Source organism: Syngnathus leptorhynchus, chromosome 22, assembly GCF_054491065.1.
Source record: "Syngnathus leptorhynchus isolate UIUO chromosome 22, UIUO_Slep, whole genome shotgun sequence".
NCBI classification, from domain to species: domain Eukaryota; kingdom Metazoa; phylum Chordata; class Actinopteri; order Syngnathiformes; family Syngnathidae; genus Syngnathus; species Syngnathus leptorhynchus.
In genome coordinates this window covers 496,451-512,968 of record NC_141216.1, presented here as the reverse complement: position 1 = coordinate 512,968, position 16,518 = coordinate 496,451, and the positions used below count along the sequence as shown (strand labels likewise).

At 46.8% G+C, this 16,518-nt stretch overlaps 1 protein-coding gene and 1 long non-coding RNA gene across 6 annotated transcripts; both read left to right on the top strand.

Moving 5' to 3' along the window:
* The first annotated feature begins 306 nt into the window (after positions 1-306).
* Positions 307-9,605, top strand: spata20 (spermatogenesis associated 20). 5 transcript variants are annotated; one of them, XM_085903398.1, is made up of 16 exons: positions 307-600; positions 1,139-1,249; positions 1,309-1,373; positions 1,481-1,635; positions 1,705-1,848; positions 1,928-2,129; positions 2,196-2,326; positions 2,392-2,496; positions 2,789-2,863; positions 3,197-3,409; positions 3,551-3,743; positions 3,902-4,070; positions 5,133-5,341; positions 6,137-6,336; positions 6,751-6,831; positions 9,164-9,605. In XM_085903398.1, the coding sequence occupies exons 1-16, from the start codon at positions 437-439 to the stop codon at positions 9,356-9,358; spliced, it is 2,412 nt and encodes an 803-aa protein (XP_085759524.1). In that variant the 5' UTR covers positions 307-436; the 3' UTR covers positions 9,359-9,605. The 5 variants fall into 5 exon arrangements, with proteins under 5 accessions (XP_085759524.1, XP_085759523.1, XP_085759526.1 ...); XM_085903397.1 differs by having other exon boundaries at positions 2,789-2,887; XM_085903400.1 differs by lacking the exon at positions 1,481-1,635 and having other exon boundaries at positions 460-600; positions 1,636-1,848; positions 2,789-2,887.
* A 1,186-nt stretch (positions 9,606-10,791) lies between these two features.
* On the top strand, positions 10,792-11,869 carry LOC147039055 (uncharacterized). Its single transcript, XR_015063408.1, has 3 exons — positions 10,792-10,944; positions 11,349-11,394; positions 11,771-11,869. It is a non-coding gene; the product is annotated as an uncharacterized LOC147039055 (long non-coding RNA).
* Positions 11,870-16,518: the final 4,649 nt, after the last annotated feature.

The following is a 16,518-nucleotide window of genomic DNA, read 5'->3' as shown; positions in this document are numbered from 1 at the left end:
CAATATGAAAATATGACATGGAGTAATATGGCCACACTGAAATATTATTGCTTTGTTGTTATTTTATGTTAAAAAAAATCTATATGTTCTTTTCATTCCAAAAATAGTGTGAAACTAATTTGACGTTTTGTGAAGTAAGTGTCCATCTATCTCGTTTTTGTTGCCAAATACTTTTTTAAATATTGAATTGAAGCTTAAGACAAAAGTGTTTCAAGTTATTCTTTTCTCCATAAAATGCAAAAACAAGTTTTAATTTTAAAAGGTAAACAAAATGTTGATGTTGCAAGATAAAAGTATTTTTTTAATTGTCATTTCGTACCATTTGCGTTGAGCGCTATTGCGCGACACCGGGTGTCCGTTGACGGTATTACAAAAACATTGAACGGCTAGTTTGCCGCACATTGGCCTGGCACATTGGCCTGTCACATTGTGGATTATGTTGCATCGCACACTGTGCAAATATAAGACCCAAGCGCGTCTTGTCATTGCGGCTTTCGAGTGCACAGCCCCTCCTCACAACAACTCGGGGAACAAGCAAAGGTTCTTCCGACACCACAAGCCATCACCAAACGTCAGGTCAACACCGTGCTGCTTCCTCAGGTGAAAGAAAAACGAAAACCGTTCAGCTTTCATCTCGGTGCCTTGTAGTTTGATTCGGAATCGTTGCATTCTCATGAAAAACGAACCGTGTTGCGTCTTGTTGCCAGGATATGCCAAGTCATGGTGACGGGACAGCTTTTGCAAAGCCCCAAAACAATAACAACAGGAATACATCCGTTGAAATATGGCCGAATTAAGGGGAACGATCTGAAGTGCAGTCAGCGCTATTGGGTGAAAATGTGGGCCTTTTCATTGTTCACTGTGAAGGAAGAAGGATTCGAAGATGGCAAATTACTCAACGGGAATCCGGTGTAGCTAGCTAGCAAAGGAGGACTCTCTCCTTGAATTGCGAGCTCCCACCACATCTACTCGGTTCGGCTCTTGATGGCGTCACGCTGATCGACCAAAAGCCTATCAGAGAGTTCCTCCAATTCAAGGCATTTGTGGAGTTTGCAAGTTCTCTCTGTGCCCGCGTGCTCTACAAAATGGATGGATGAGGAAAAAAATGGAATAAATGGTGCCACCTTCCTTTGACCAGCATGGCATCAGGGGGAGAAGGGCCACCAGCGACACCTCCCAGACACACCAACAGGCTCGCCAAGGAAAGGTCACCCTACCTGCTCCAACATGCACACAACCCCGTCGACTGGTAAGTGCAGTTGGACCACCGTTTGGGATGTGCTTTTAATACGGACCCGTCCGTCTCAGGTATCCATGGGGACAAGATGCCTTCGACAAAGCGCGCAGTCAGGACAAACCTATATTTTTATCAGGTGGGTTGTTTTAGAATCCAATCAAATCAAAGTTGTCATTGTGCCGCACAAATACACATCATGATGACATTCACACGTTGAAAATCCAAATCTTTGGCGAGCCTCAGTGGGCTACTCGACATGTCACTGGTGCCATGTCATGGAGAGGGAGTCTTTTGAGGACGAGGAAATTGCCAAACTGCTCAACGTCAACTTTGTCTGCGTTAAAGTCGACCGAGAAGAGAGACCAGATGTGGATAAAGTATATATGACCTTTGTGCAGGTATCTCCACACACGGACGGGACGGACAGTGTTCTTCCAAATACCTTGACGGGGTTCCTCTGTCTCCAGGCAACGAGCGGAGGTGGAGGGTGGCCGATGAGTGTGTGGTTAACTCCTGATCTCCGCCCTTTCATCGGTGGCACCTACTTCCCGCCCAGAGACCAAGGGAGACGACCTGGTTTCAAAAGCGTCCTCGCCCGAATCACGCAACAGGTGTCGTAATGGGTTTCCGATGCTCAATCCGCTGCCGTGCAGACAGGCAGGCTTTGCGCATGACGCTTGTTCTTCTCAGTGGCAGAATAACCGTTGTAACTTGGAGTCAAGCGGGAACAGGATTCTGGAGGCGCTGAAAAAAGCCACCACTGTGGCTGGGAAACCAGGAGAGAGTCCTCCTTTGGCTCCAAGTGTGGCTCAACGCTGTTTCCAAGAACTGGCCCAGTCTTATGAGGAAGAGTATGGAGGCTTCAGGGATGCTCCCAAGTTCCCCACACCGGGTAACCGCCACCCATGACACCCTGAGGAGTGTTTGTTCTCATTTCCTCTCAACCTTCTTCCTCCAGTGAATCTGATGTTCCTCATGTCTTACTGGTCTGTGAATGGCTCCACCTCGGAGGGTCTGGAGGCTCTGCGAATGGCTTTGCATACACTGCGCATGATGGCGCGCGGCGGCATCCACGACCACGTTGCCCAGGTTGGATGGTGCCCAAAGCTTTTGGCTTGAACACAAAGAAACGCTGACAAAGAAAGGTTTTGCAGGGCTTTCATCGCTACTCCACTGATTCTTCTTGGCACGTTCCACATTTTGAGAAAATGCTGTACGACCAGGCCCAGCTTGCCGTGGCCTACGTAACTGCCTTTCAGGTGTGTGAACGTCATCGCATTGTTTTGACACAGTAGCTGCTTCGCCCTCATTTCCAGAGCGTGCAAATCAAACGTGAATTAGGGCACACGTGTGCTCGAAGATGAAGCACATGGCCGCCGTGCCGTGCCGTGCCGTGTCGTGTCGTGTAGAGATAATGAGGCTGGAGCTACCAGCTCAGCATTCGCAGCGCCTATAAATCACCTGACAGCAGCTCCAAGGTTACCTTAATGCCCAATCACGACTCTGAGCATCTGTGGGCTCTTTGCCTTTTTCTTTTTTTTTTCTCCCCAGGTATCAGGTGAGCAGATTTTTGCCGATGTGGCCAAGGACATACTGCGTTATGTCTCCAGAGACTTGAGCCACGAGGTGAATCATGGATACTTCTTGTTGGTATTTTGCGCCATTCTTCTAATTATCAGGGGGCTTCTAAAGTATGCGTGTTACGTCACCAACTCATTTTTGGGAGTAAAAATAGAGCAATGCATTCTGCCGATTAAGCTAACAATTGACTTTGCATACGAACCGTGTGACCATCCAAATCTCCTCTTAAAGGAAGGGTCAACCTTTTCTTTTCCCTCTCATCTTGATGAATGAGTTGACAACAAATAGGCCAGGCCGCGCCTGCTGTAACCACGGCCAGCCAATATGAATGATTTTGTTCAATGATTGAGGAGCGCGGCGGTTGACTTCTTTCAACAGTCCGGCGGCTTTTACAGCGCAGAGGACGCCGACTCTGTGCCCACATCAGCCGGCGCCGAAAAGCGCGAGGGAGCTTTTTGCGTCTGGACGGCCTCGGAGGTCGGACGAGTGCTGGGCGACGTGGCAGTGGCTGCGAGCGGGTCCGCCACGCTAGCAGATGTTTTCATGCACCATTATGGAGTGAAAGAGCAAGGCAATGTTGCCCCCGAACAGGTGATGATGCCATTTCCAATTTCTCCTCTTATTTTTCCATTTCAAGCGCCCCTTGTGCCAACCTTGTGCCAACCTTGTGCCAACCTTGTGCCAACCTTGTGTCATTTGACATCAACAGTCGCTATGACGTCTTTTTGCCAGGACCCTCACGGGGAGCTGCGGGGCCAAAATGTGCTGATTGTGCGCTATTCCCCAGAGTTAACGGCCGCGCGCTTCGGCATTAGCGCGGAGACGCTGGATGCGCTTTTGGCTTCGGCACGAGCCAAAATGGCACAAGTGAGGAAGCTTCGGCCGCGCCCGCATCTGGACACCAAGATGCTGGCCTCCTGGAATGGTGACGACATCATAGCGCTGCACACTAGCGCGTAGTCAGTCAGTTTGAAGAGCAGACCTTTGCTCCATTGCTTACGTGAAAGGGGAACGAATGGAAATTTAAATGAGCAGGTGCTATTTTTGGCATGCTTTTCATCACGCACGGTCGCATACCAACAGGTCTGACGGTGTCGGCCTACGCCCGTGTCGGAGCCGCGCTTGGGGACGAGGCCCTGCTGGAGAGGGCGCTGCGTGCCGGCCACTTCCTCAAGGAGCATCTGTGGGATGCGGAGAGGCAGACCCTTCTGCGATCTTGTTACCGTGGAGATCGGATGGAGGTGCGGCAAATGTAAGTGTCGGTTCTAGCAAGGTTCTGCATAAATGAGAAAGGGAAACTACGGATGGGAAATCCAAACACATGACACAATAACCTGATTCCAGTCAACATGAAGCAGCCTGTAATGACGTTACCTACCTCTCGTCCTACAAGCTTGGCCGTATTTTAAACGGATTATGTAAGCCTGTTGCACCAATATGACGTTTTCAGGTCAGAGCCTTTTTTTTTTTTTTTTTGATTACAATGCATCCAGTTTTCCAAGGCAAGCAAAGATGAACAGGTTTTTGTGTGCACCACACGTTTCCATTCTTCTACGGCCGGCGCGGCAGCAGGTGTCCTGGTTCTGTTGCCCAGCGCTGTGCCCTAGTTCATGTGAATGAGTGAGGATAGAAAGCAAACGCATCAGCAGAAAACCAAATATGTCCCACAACGCCCAAGATGAAAGGCATTCATTTTTCAACACACATGAAGAGAGAGCTCCACGCGAGCGCCGGAACAGCCTGGCCGCCTCCTTGCTAATTGCCTTCTTGGCTTGCTTGCTTGCTTGCTTGTGTGTCAGTCAGCACGGAGAATGCCGCTTATCGTGGCCATTTTCTCAAGCTCCGTGGAGTACCTCGTCATAGGTCATCAAGGATCTGTCTGACGGTACTGTTCCTCTTCATTTGTTTTCCAAATTCTGCTTTTAAGTGGAAGGGCGTGAATCAAAAGCCCCTTGAATGTTTCCATCCCGCTTTAATCTCTTAAGGGCCCGTCGTCCTTGTAAGCGCTCACCTCGGCCAAGTGACAGGCCTTTGTGTGAAGGAGACATGATTATCTGAGGCAAACTGCCATTGTGATGGGGCTTCGCTTTTATGTAGCTCTGATAATGTGGGGTCATTTTCAGGATAATTGTGTGGCCACCCTGCACGGTTGTGCTTTTAGTCACATTTTATTCCAAATGCGGATGTGACCTGATATCCGCTATCTTGACCTCCTTGTCACTGTGCACCCACACATGGAGGGAGGAATGCAATTAGTCTGGCCAGTCCCGCGGGACCCCATTTCTGACAATCCATCAAAATTGCCGTTTTACAGATCTACGCCGATTTCCGGCTTCCTGGACGATTACGCCTTCATCGTTTGCGGCTTGCTGGATCTCTACGAGGCCACGCAGCAGATCGAGTGGCTGCGATGGGCCGAGGAGCTTCAGCTCAGACAGGATGTGCTGTTCTGGGATAGGGCGGGCGGAGCCTACTTTTCTTGTGATCCAAGTGACAGCACTCTTCTACTGCAACTCAAGGAAGGTGAGAATACTGAGACACCCTTTGATTGGATAGCTCAGTTGAAATATTTGCCAAACAAAGCAAATGGTTTTCTAAAAAAAAACCACATCAATGCTGTCGGTGGCTGTGACGTGACAAATTGAATGCCTGTTTGAGGAAATCAACGCCTGCGAGGGTGCTGGAGTCACTTTTGATGAAAACCTATGTGCATATAAGTCATTCCTAAACGGAGAGGCTAACCTCATGAAATACATATTCATTTTCCATGAAATGTCAAATAATGCTGAGCGGTTTTAGCCAAGTTTTAAAGCCTGACAAACATGTCGGGTTGCTTTTAGTACATTGTAAGATTTCCACGAGTCATTTCAAATTACCTTTATTCCATTTTTTTTTTTTCGACATGGCATGGTGCCCGCCCATTCCAGCAGCTTTTTGGTGGTGGAGGGCTCTAATCTCCACTGCAAAATGGGCAAAAGCTTATGGTTAAAGAAAGGTTGTGAACTGCTGACAGATCAGTGATGGAATTGTCGGGGTTCCTTCCCACCTGCGTGTCTGTCTTATTGAGTGAAGTGGACATTGCTTTCAGATGAAAGAATTGAGTGCGAGCGGAGTCCGTCCATTGGTGACGCCTGTCTCTGCGAGACGGATTGCTGCCTCTCTGCCAGCCGCAATTTACACCACACCGCTCCGCTCCGGTCGCTCTTTGTTTTTCTTTGACATTGAGAGCACAAACACTGGACACTGATAAAAGATAAGAACTTGGGACCTTTGGAAAGGATTTGAATGTTGCATGCAAGATCATTTTGTGTCTTTCAGATCAGGATGGAGCTGAGCCCAGCGCTAACTCGGTGTCAGCCTGGAATCTGTTGCGTCTGTCCCAGTATACCGGAAGGCATGAATGGCTCCAGCAGTGCCAAAAGCTACTGGCGGCCTTCTCGGAGCGTCTCACCAAGTTCCCCATCGCTCTACCCGAGATGGTCCGGGCCCTTATGGCACAGCATCACATGCTTAAGCAGGTTAGTCTCGCAAGAAGCCCGAAAAGAAAAAAAAAAGATTTTCAAAAAGTCATATTAAGACAGTATTCATTTGTCCGAAACTTTCCTCGAACAAACTTGAAAGACTCAAAAAGTAGCTAGTCTAGTCAAGTTTCTCTGGGATATACGTGCGTGACCTGCGGAGGATGAGTCGGGGCCGCGGGCGGGCGGGGGCAAGCGTAACGAGCTCAAAGTCGCGCCGACAACACCTGCCTTGCTCGTTAGGGCTACAAATCCGACACTGACCCCCGCCCACCTCAACTCCCTCTTAAGGTATCACCTTTCCCCTTGTATTTCATTCTAATCATGCTTTCTCTTTTTTTTTTTTTTCCCCCCCTCTCTCCTTTCCATTGACTCCCTTTTCTGTTTCTCCTACGTCGCCCTTTTTTTTCTCAGATTGTCATCTGTGGCCAAAAAGATTCCCCGGATACAAAAGGTCTTTTGGAAGCAGTCAACTCCCTCTTTCTACCCCACAGGGTAAGTCTAGCTTTGCATATTTGGACAAACGCCGGCGTGTCATTGAGCATCATCGACTCTGCTTGCTCATGTCACGTAACCAAAGTCGGAGAAGAACAGGCCAATTAGCTGCCTCATTTGCTTTCCATACACAAAATAATAATCACAATCCTGTTTATAGACTGCGCCGCTAGATTAAAAGGTATGTTATTTTTACTTGACTTCCCCTTTTCACAAAACATTAGAGTCTTGCAATTATCACGAAATATTTCAGTAAAAATCCGCCCAGCAAGATCACATTATAATGTCTTTGTACACCTTCAAAAAAATACAAACACACACACACACACACACACACACATTATGCTGTTAGATTTAATGCCTTTTTATGTTGTTGGTTTTTTTCCTCTTTTGTTTTTATGTATCTGAGGTGTCTCCTTGTTCCCATTTTCTTTTCTCAGCTAATGACTGTTTGGCTATTCTTAAATAAACACATTTTCTGTGTGATGAACAAAGGCAAACACAAGCACAAAAGTAACTTTCTCCAAAATGAACACCAAAAACATGCAGCCACAGCAAATCCCACAAAAGCAAATGAAAAGTTCCTATTAGGTGATACCACATCCATAATGAGATCACCAAATGAAAGGATGTATTATATTCTCACTACCCGAAGACACGCACGCACACAACGGGGCTGGCTCGGAATGCAATGGAAGCCAGTTGGACCTTATCAGACATAAGGTGGCGGTTGCATCAAGTCACTCCACATCCCCAGACCCAGAGCGAGCCATTATCAACCAGCGGATAGCCAATCACGGCCGACCAGCAGGCCTTGTTTCTGTCCAACTCTGACGTGTCTACTCGAGCGCAACTAATCTGTGGAATGGGGACAATCTATTTGATCCTATGCTAACTAACATTTGTTTGGTGTGTAAATTCTGTATCAGCAAGCGTGGAGGCTGGCTACTATATATTTCGGTCCAGATGCTGGCTGAGCTGCTTCCGAGCCACGCTCAAACATGATGATGAGAATCTCAAATCCCCAGACCAGTTTCTTGTGAGGTCACGGAAGGCTGATTCTCATCTACCCATCCAAATTTCTGATCGGTGACATTCTACGAATGTACGAATAATAGGGGTCAAGGGCTGGAAAAATATAGGAAAAGGGACAACTGGATGAGATAAAGGCTTGCGAGGGAGGGAGGGAGGCAGGGCATTCTGTTTCACGTTACATTAGGAAGCTCTGAGCCGAGGAACATGCCTAATTTAATCCAATTACTCCTCGCTTGTGTGCTGAATGAGCTGTAGAAAGCCCCGGCCGGACACATTCTGACATAGTTATGGGGAGCACTTATACGTTTTTTTTCTCAAAGCAAAAAACAATTTGGAATGCTTTTCTATATGGTGTCTCAATCAACACAATAATGACCTTCCTTTCAGAAAACAAACAAACTCCTGATGTGCAATTCATAATTCCCTGAGGAAGAAAAGAGTGGGATGGAAGAAAAAAAATGATGCAATGGCCTTTAAAAGGAAAGACGGTCCTTCTAGAAGCCACCTTTTAAGTGCTGCAGGGAAACATCAGGATATCCCTAACAAGTCCGCAGAGACTCAGAAAGTAAGAGGAAAGAAGATGTCATGACGGGTAGAATTAAAGAACCTAGCCACAAGCAAAGCCGCACATGTAAGAAAGCGCGCAGAAGAGGATTACAGCAATGCCGGCCGGGCTCCTTTAGGACTTCCGAGCATTTGCTGTCTGTTGCATATAGGACAGGTCAATGATGGACACGTTAGCAAATGGCCAACATATTCAAACCTGACTTTTATGACTCTACCCAAAGGACCATTTGCTTTTCATCATGAACGCAGTGCGAGCTCGTGAAATATAGGCGTCGTGTGGGTGACTGATTGAGGAGCTCGCTCGTGAATTGCGAGGCCTTCCTCCCAATCTCCTTCCCCCCATTGCGTGACCTTTTGGGTAGCTCCAACGTGATGCTGACAAGCAAAGGTTCCACTGGGCATGGAAAGCCTCATCTTATCTCCTTAGCAACAATCACAAACACATTCCAACACATCCTGCGGAGTGTGCGTGTGACTGTCGGTGAAATGTTTACAGCCGTCGTCAATAGCGCCCAGCGCCAATCTCTCTCTCATTTCCTGTGCCTCCCGCTCTTTATGCGCATTTATAAACAGTGCAGCATAAATATTTAATTTTTAAAAATTTTTTATTGGTGACTGACTGACTGGCCCTTTTTTGTGTGTGTGTGTGTGTGTGTGTGTGTGTGTGTGTGTGTGTGTGTGTGTGTGTGTGTGTGTGTGTGTGTGTGTGTGTGTGTTTCTCCTCTGGCAGGTCCTGATGCTTTTAGACGGCAGTTCGGACGCTTTCCTCCTCGAGCTCGTGCCGGCACTCTCGTCCATGTCTATGCAGGGCGGAGTGGCCACCGCCTACGTGTGCCAGGACTTTACCTGCTCACTGCCCGTTACCGAGCCCGAAGAACTACGCCGGCTGCTTTTGGACGGGAATACTGTCACGCAAGCAGAATGACAAGTTGTTTTTGGGCTTTTCTTTGAATCCACTCAAACCTGGCAAGCCTAGCCTTTTTTTTCTTTTATAATTTGTCTCGTTGAATTGGCTGTAGCATGAAAGTCGCACTTCCTTCCTAGCTTAAATATCTGAAGAAGAAAACAACCAAAGTGTATTTTATAAGCAAATCGAAATGTATTTTCAGTCAAATAATGTTCATGATCTAAATTGTTCCTATATCTAATAAATGATCTGAGTTGTCCCGCTGGAGGAGAATGATTCCGTGTCCCGGTTGTATTCCTCTTTTTGTACTATTTTTACTCCAGTCTCGCTGTGTGGAACGCCAGAAGGCTGAAGGAAGCTAATGTAAACTCTGTGTGACTTGTGTGGTGTCGTAGAAAGGGAGAAGGCCCACGTGGGAATGAAATGAATGCGAGTGTATGAAAGGAGACGGACGGCTTGCTGTCGGTGAGTGAGGCCAAAGAGTTTGGCTCCCCGGTTCCTGCGCTGGGCTCCATAAGTTGCCAGCCATCTTCTTTTGCAATCCCTCTAACTCCTTAGCGTATGTGTTCCCGGATGCATGAAATACTTTCACCCTCCCTCACAAATCAAATGGTACAATTTTGAATTGTAAATTTTTGTTAGTACATGCATCGCATCACATCAAATGTCGGTCGGTCGGATGATTCTGTTGGGGCTTTTTTTGGAGCTGAAGAAGTGATGAGGCAGTTTGCTTTCATCTTTTTGTTGCCAGGTCACCAACCTCCCAAGTTGTGTGAGAGAGAGATGGGAGAGTTTTGTCTCAGGCTGCGTCTCGTATGTCTGTTTCCAGATTTGGCTGCTGCGTCTCCCGCCTGTCTACGTGTGTGATAGATAATGAGGCCACAGGGGGCTTTACAACAGTGACACCCAAACTTGAAGAAAGGAAAAGCGTTCAGTGAGTTCAAAACATTTCTATTGCTGTCAAAAATAGACGCATTTTCAAAAGTTGCTTTCAAACTTTGAATTGCTGTGAGATTGACGCACGTCAAATTGCTGGCGTTCATATTTCAATGGAATGGCTGCAAAGCCACACAGTCCGTTGCAATGTGTCCAGTTAGTTTCCAAAATGTCAACAAACAAATGGAAATGGAAGTCTATTTCTTCTTCTTTGCCAGCTGTGGCTAAACATGACAAGACAAGGCAATGGGATCATCCGGCCTACGCCGGCGTCACAAAAGCACTCGTGAGCAACCGAGTGAGATGCCTCTGGGCCAACGTGGTCGGCGGCGTCAACTTCCCGTCACTGTCTGGACGGAGAGCCACAAACAAAACGGGTTACCAATTTAGATAGCAAGAGCATTGTGCCTCCTAGGGTCACATGACCTCGCTATGTAGGTTGTGTGCAGCTGGGTATAGGAGTCATCAGGTTGCTCATTCAAGAATATGAGCTGAAACATAATCCATTTCTTTTATTTTCTCTGGACTTTCACTGCCTTCAATTTGTGACTTTATTATTCAACCCGCTCCACCAGAAAGTAGCTTAGCGGACTTCAATTATCGACGCTATAGTTTGATGAGTAAAGTTTGTATTTGTTCTCAAGTCGACTTTTTCAGACAAATGATGAGTTAAGAACGATCTATGGCTTTTACGCTAAATCTTATTTGTGTGTGTGTGTGTGTGTGTGTGTGTGTGTGTGTGTGTGTGTGTGTGTGTGTGTGTGTGTGTGTGTGTGTGTGTGTGTGTGTGTGTGGGATGTCGTTAATGTAGTGTCTCATGAAAATATGAATCACAATTTTCTCATGGCTTGCTAGCTAGCCGTGGGTGTGTATAAAGGACATTATTGACCGGAGAGTTGATTATACGGGACCGTGTGTTGACATCATTTGAACGTATTGTCATGTCAAGATGAAATTGACCTCATAGTGTCTCATCATATCAAAGAAGCCCAATAATCTTGCATTGCTAATGTACACAAAGGGAACAAATGGGAGAAGAAATCAGCACGAGTGAACCTTCCTCTGTCTCCAGATTTATCATGTGCCGCCAGGCCCGAGTTTGCATAGCAGCATGTAAGGTAAGTAGAGCGATGGAGGCTGAGGGGGGAGCGGGCAAACTAGTTCATCATGGTAGCCTAGTTAGGCCAAAGCACAGAACAAGGTATGCTCATTAAATCCCTTCTGGCTAACCTCGCTATTTCTCCACAGTTGCATGCCTGTTGTTTTTTTGTTTTTTTTTACTAAAATAGCACAAAACGGATACATTTGGAATTTTCTGACCTCACAGGCTTTGATTTTCCAAGGTGCCAATTTTGATCCATATAACGATGATCAAATAAAAGAATAATATGACTATAATAAATAACAATTCCCCCCACCCCCCCACTTCCAGAAATAATCAAATGAGCCTGGCAGTGCAGAGATGGCCATTCAGAGGTTTTCCTTCCATTCCAGCTTCTCCGACTTGCTCCAATTTATGATGCAAATTGGGGCAACCTTCTTGATCATCAACTGCACTCAACCTGACCAGACAAGAATTTCATTTGGACACAGATCAGAGGGAAGCCACCCGTGGAACAGATGCTGATATTACAAGTAGGTGAACATTTCCATAATCCACCAAAAATTCCTTCCTGTTTTTCACGACTTGGTTCATTTGAAACAGCCATCAAAAGAATGAAATGATTGATTCGCAACTCAATGTGGTCAGACAAGTGATGCATGGGAGATCCCTGGTGGTATATTCAATCTTCACTCGGTCAAATCAAATGGGGTTCCGCCGTGTGTGAGTGTGTTTGTGCGCTTGTTTATTATTTTTTTTCCCCTCACAGGATAGGCATGTGTGGAAACATCCTAGGTAGATGCCCAGATTGCTTGTCAGGCACAATTGGCAGGTAGCAGCTGTACATCACTTTTGAGGTCAGAGGTACAAACAGACATGCACAAACAAGCCAGTCTTATTACCGCTGCAAGGTTAGAAAACAAACCAGACAGACAAAAGAGATGCATGCCGTCTTGGACACAACTGACAGTTGACATGGATGGAAAGGAAGTGACAAAAGTTTAGTTTGAGATATTTGGAAAAAAATGTCCAAAATACATGTCATTTTTATTCAGGTTCTGTTGCGTTCATCTCTTGACCGTGGTAGTTTTTGTTTTAGGAAGCTCCTACTGGCCAGGTATGGCTACTGCACTTACAAGTGTGCAGTGCTTGCAAAGATCAAAGGTTAAAAGTAAAATGGCTGACTCCAAACATAGAGAGAGCATGGAAGCAGAAGGCAAAGTTTTTTTGAAGCTTGAAAGGTCAAATTAGTTTGTGGAATCAGTTGAATCTGGTTCCTGACATCACCTGATCAATGAGTAAATGTATTTACCTACTTTTCAATTGAATTAATCTTACTTTATGTGGAAAGAGAAAATATCCTGGATAATTCTTTTCAATATTTGTCTTGAAATGACTATCGCTGTTGTTGACCTTTTGTAAGCTGCCATTGCCAGACTACACACCACATGAGAAACACAAAGTGCAATGCGCCACACGCGGGGGCATTTGCATTTTTATTTTTTTATTTTTTTATTTTCCCGACACCAAGTTTTAACACAACACGAATAGATTTTTCTTTTGCATCTGCCGCGCCTTTCTCTTGTTTACATTAAAGGTGCATGATTTGTTTTATATTGTTCTGTCTCTCACAAATGCAGAGTACTGCTACTGTTACCATGACAACCAGGAATGGCATTAGGGCATGCAATTAAGTGATCCCATTTGGTTTTGCCATCTATGGACCCCCCACGCACACACCCAGACTGCAAATGAAGTGTTTACACACAGCCACCCAATTTAATCATATACTGTAAAGCAACCCAATAAAATGTCGATCAAAGTTGAACTCAGCCGTAGCGCTCGTCTATTTAGCGTTTTCCAATTCTGCCCGCGGTGCCTTTTGCAAACTTGAAATCCACTTTTGACTTCTTCCTCACTCATTGTCAACAGTTATGTAAACCCATGCTCCTTCATTGAGGGGAAACTGTAAATGTCGGAACAGGGAGGGATCACATCATCGATATCGTAATGATTGCCTTTGAACAGGGAAGGCCTAATGAGCGTTGGATTTCATGGATGGAGTGAAATCGCACGTAGCGGTGCGTTGCAGTATATTGATGGCTGCTCATGAGCGATGGATGATCAGGTATCACATTCATCTCCTAGGCGTGACTTTATTGTTTGATGAAATTGCCGCTTGATGTGGAGCACAATGTGATTTGCCCTGTGGGTAAGAGAGGATCAAGTTGATCAATAGTACTGACTTTGTGTTTGTGTGCCAGGCAACCTCACCAAAGCCATGTAACTAAAGAGGAATCGTCCAGAAGCATTCCACTTTGTACGTATATCTTCTTTGATTATTTGAGTTTGTAAAATCTGTTATGTGCAGTTGTCCCCCAATCATTACTCTCAGACTCATTTGGTGGTGCTGCTGCTGCGGCGGCGGCGGCAAAGAGCAGCAGCTGCTGACTTTATTAGGAAAAGCCTCCTGTCGACCTCCAAGTGACCCCCCAACCATCAAGTCCTTCAAAATTCACCGACAGTTAAGTTCATCATCATGACCAGCTGAGGGAAGTGCAAACTTTTTGTTTTTGAAGTTATCCGGTAGATCATTAACTGGAGCGTAAAAAAACAAATCACCATTGTTTCAAAAAAGAAAAAAATAATCTGCACACATTCAGTGATGAAAACCCAATCCTTGATTCCATTGCATGAATAATAGATTGATTGTTGCTATGTTTTATTAATTCATGTTATTTCCGGTGCGCTTCACCCAGAAACGTGACTTTATTGCCTTGGTCCAGCTAATCAGATACGGGCGCAAGGCTCGGTCGATAACCTGTTGAGAAACGACGCAATTAACTCATCAGTCGGAACAGGCGCTATTGACAGACAGACAGACAGACAGACACAGCAAAGAGTCCAATTCTACCTCTGTGCTCACTCGCTCGCTTGCTGGTGTTTTTTAGGTCATGTGTGGATAGTGAGGATTTTCTTATTTTCACAGAGTATCCAAAATCAAGGGTTGAACTATTGGTGATGTGGCTGACACTCATGTGAGAAAAGGGAAATCCGTCTTCTTTATTGATTGGCTCCTTCCCTTTCAATGAAGTTAATGAAAAATCTAAAGGTTTGAAACTCCTGTGCATGCAACAAGGGATAGTAATCAATGCACAAGAAATAACGACGAAGCAAATGGAATTTCTACCTCAGGCAATGCGTTGTTGGGGGAGCTTGAAAGGCGTCCTGTCCTGAGGAAACATCTTCCTCTAGTGGCCACTGGCATACATGCCGGAGCATGAAATCTACTACTGCTGAAGATTTGATTGAGAAGAAACAACAAAACCGCAAAGTACTAAATCATATTGTAGTGAAAACATGAAACACACTGGGATGAAGTCGTTGCAACATGGATGGCTTGTGGGAATACAAATAATGATGACAAACGACTAATGAAGAAGATATGTAGCTTCATTGAACTATCTTTCTAATGCACGACCTTTACTGATCATCTCCAGTTATACATCAGAATCAGGTCATTCAGAAGATTCTCAATTCGCCATATTGCAGCAATAAAGTTGTCGCCCAGTCTCAGGACGCCGCTGATCAACTGCCTCGTTCCTTCCTCGTTGGCATAAGCTTCCAGCTGTTGGGTCCTCTGACTCCACGGCATCTTCAGCCAATGAAAAGCGAGCTGTGGACTTCGCTGCGCTGCTCTGCGCTGCTCTGCGCTGCGCTGCTTGAGAGGAGGCGCTTGGTTGGTTGGGCTGCTATTTAGAAGTTCGGATTCCCCCTCCCTCCCTCCCTCCCTCCCTCCCTCCCTCCCTCCCTCCCTGCCTGCCTGCCTGCCTGCCTCCCTCCCTCCCTGCCTGCCTGCCTGCCTGCCTCCCTGCCTGCCTCCCTCCCCTCCAATCTTCATCCAGCTGTGTGAGCTTTCCTGATGGACGGACGGAACCGAGAGAACACAGTGAGGTTGAGAGCGTGGCGACCAAGACCAAGAAAGATGCTCTGCCGTGTATGAAGAAGAAGGACAATGAAAGCCGGCTTTTAGTTGGGATGCTCGACTCGACGCATCTTGATGGATTTCTGAAACTGCGGAATATGCAATGAAAAGTCTTGGAGCCCACTTCATTTAGAAGCGCGAGCCAGCCAGCCAGCGAGCGAGCGTGGAAGGAAGCGGAGCCTGATTGGGAGTCACCTGAAGGAAGAACTTGTTCAAACACAAAGAGAGGCTTCATCTTGCACAAGCGGACCCGAACGCTGCCCAAAGTAGTCACTGGTGGATGCTTACAAAGTGCTAGTGAGAACCCCCGCGTGGGGAGGCTGGGCTTTGGAAGCGCTTTGAGCACCCACCGGGGCTCCGCTGGCTCGCTCGCTCGCTGGCTGGCTGGCTGGCTCGCTCCCTCGCTCGGGGCCCTCTTGCAGCACCGCAGCGCAGCGCAGCGCACCGAAGCTCCACGCACCAAGTGCGCCAACGATCCACTTGGGAAGAAGTGTGCGGTCGGTCGGTCGGTCGGCCGGCCGGTCCTCCCTGTAAGCCTCCAAACTGATCATGCGATGACTGGACGCGCATTGGAGTCATCGACCGAGTCCAAATCAGGTGATTTCTTTTTTCAATCTAATTCATAAGATGCACTTTACTGCACTGGAATAAGAACTTGTCTTTTCGTATACGTGTATAAAAAGACCTTTGCTGTTTTTCATCTCTTAACTATGGATGGATGAATATCTTTTGATCTAGTCTAGTCAACGAGCTTTTTCTCACAACTATCCATCAGCATAACCGATTGAGTGGTGTCGGATTTGCTAAATTCCCACCGATCCACGCAGGAGGCCAATGATGGCCGAGGACGGGGGAAGTCTCTCCGGGACCCCGGACTCCAGGGGCTCGGAGGGCCGCTCCTCTCTGCCGAGGACTTTCATCCGTCTCAACGACTTATCCGCCGTCGGCCGAGTGGGCGAGGAGCGGTCTGAGGTGACGGTAGACGCGGCTCCCCCGGCTTCCCCGGCCCCCGATGGGACTTCTTTAGCCGAGGATGATGCGTCGGCCTCCGGTGAAGAAACCCTGCCTTACCCCACCTTGGCCCCGGTGGTCTTCTTCTACATGAAACAGAGCACCCGTCCTCGGAGCTGGTGTCTCAAGATGGTTTGCAACCCA

Coding starts and splice junctions, on each gene's coding strand:
- spata20 (XM_085903397.1), top strand. CDS start 437: ATGTTGCATCGCACACTGTGCAAATATAAGACCCAAGCGCGTCTTGTC. Junction 4,071..5,132: donor CGGATGGAGGTGCGGCAAAT/GTAAGTGTCGGT, acceptor GCCGTTTTACAG/ATCTACGCCGATTTCCGGCT. Junction 5,342..6,136: donor TCTACTGCAACTCAAGGAAG/GTGAGAATACTG, acceptor TGTGTCTTTCAG/ATCAGGATGGAGCTGAGCCC.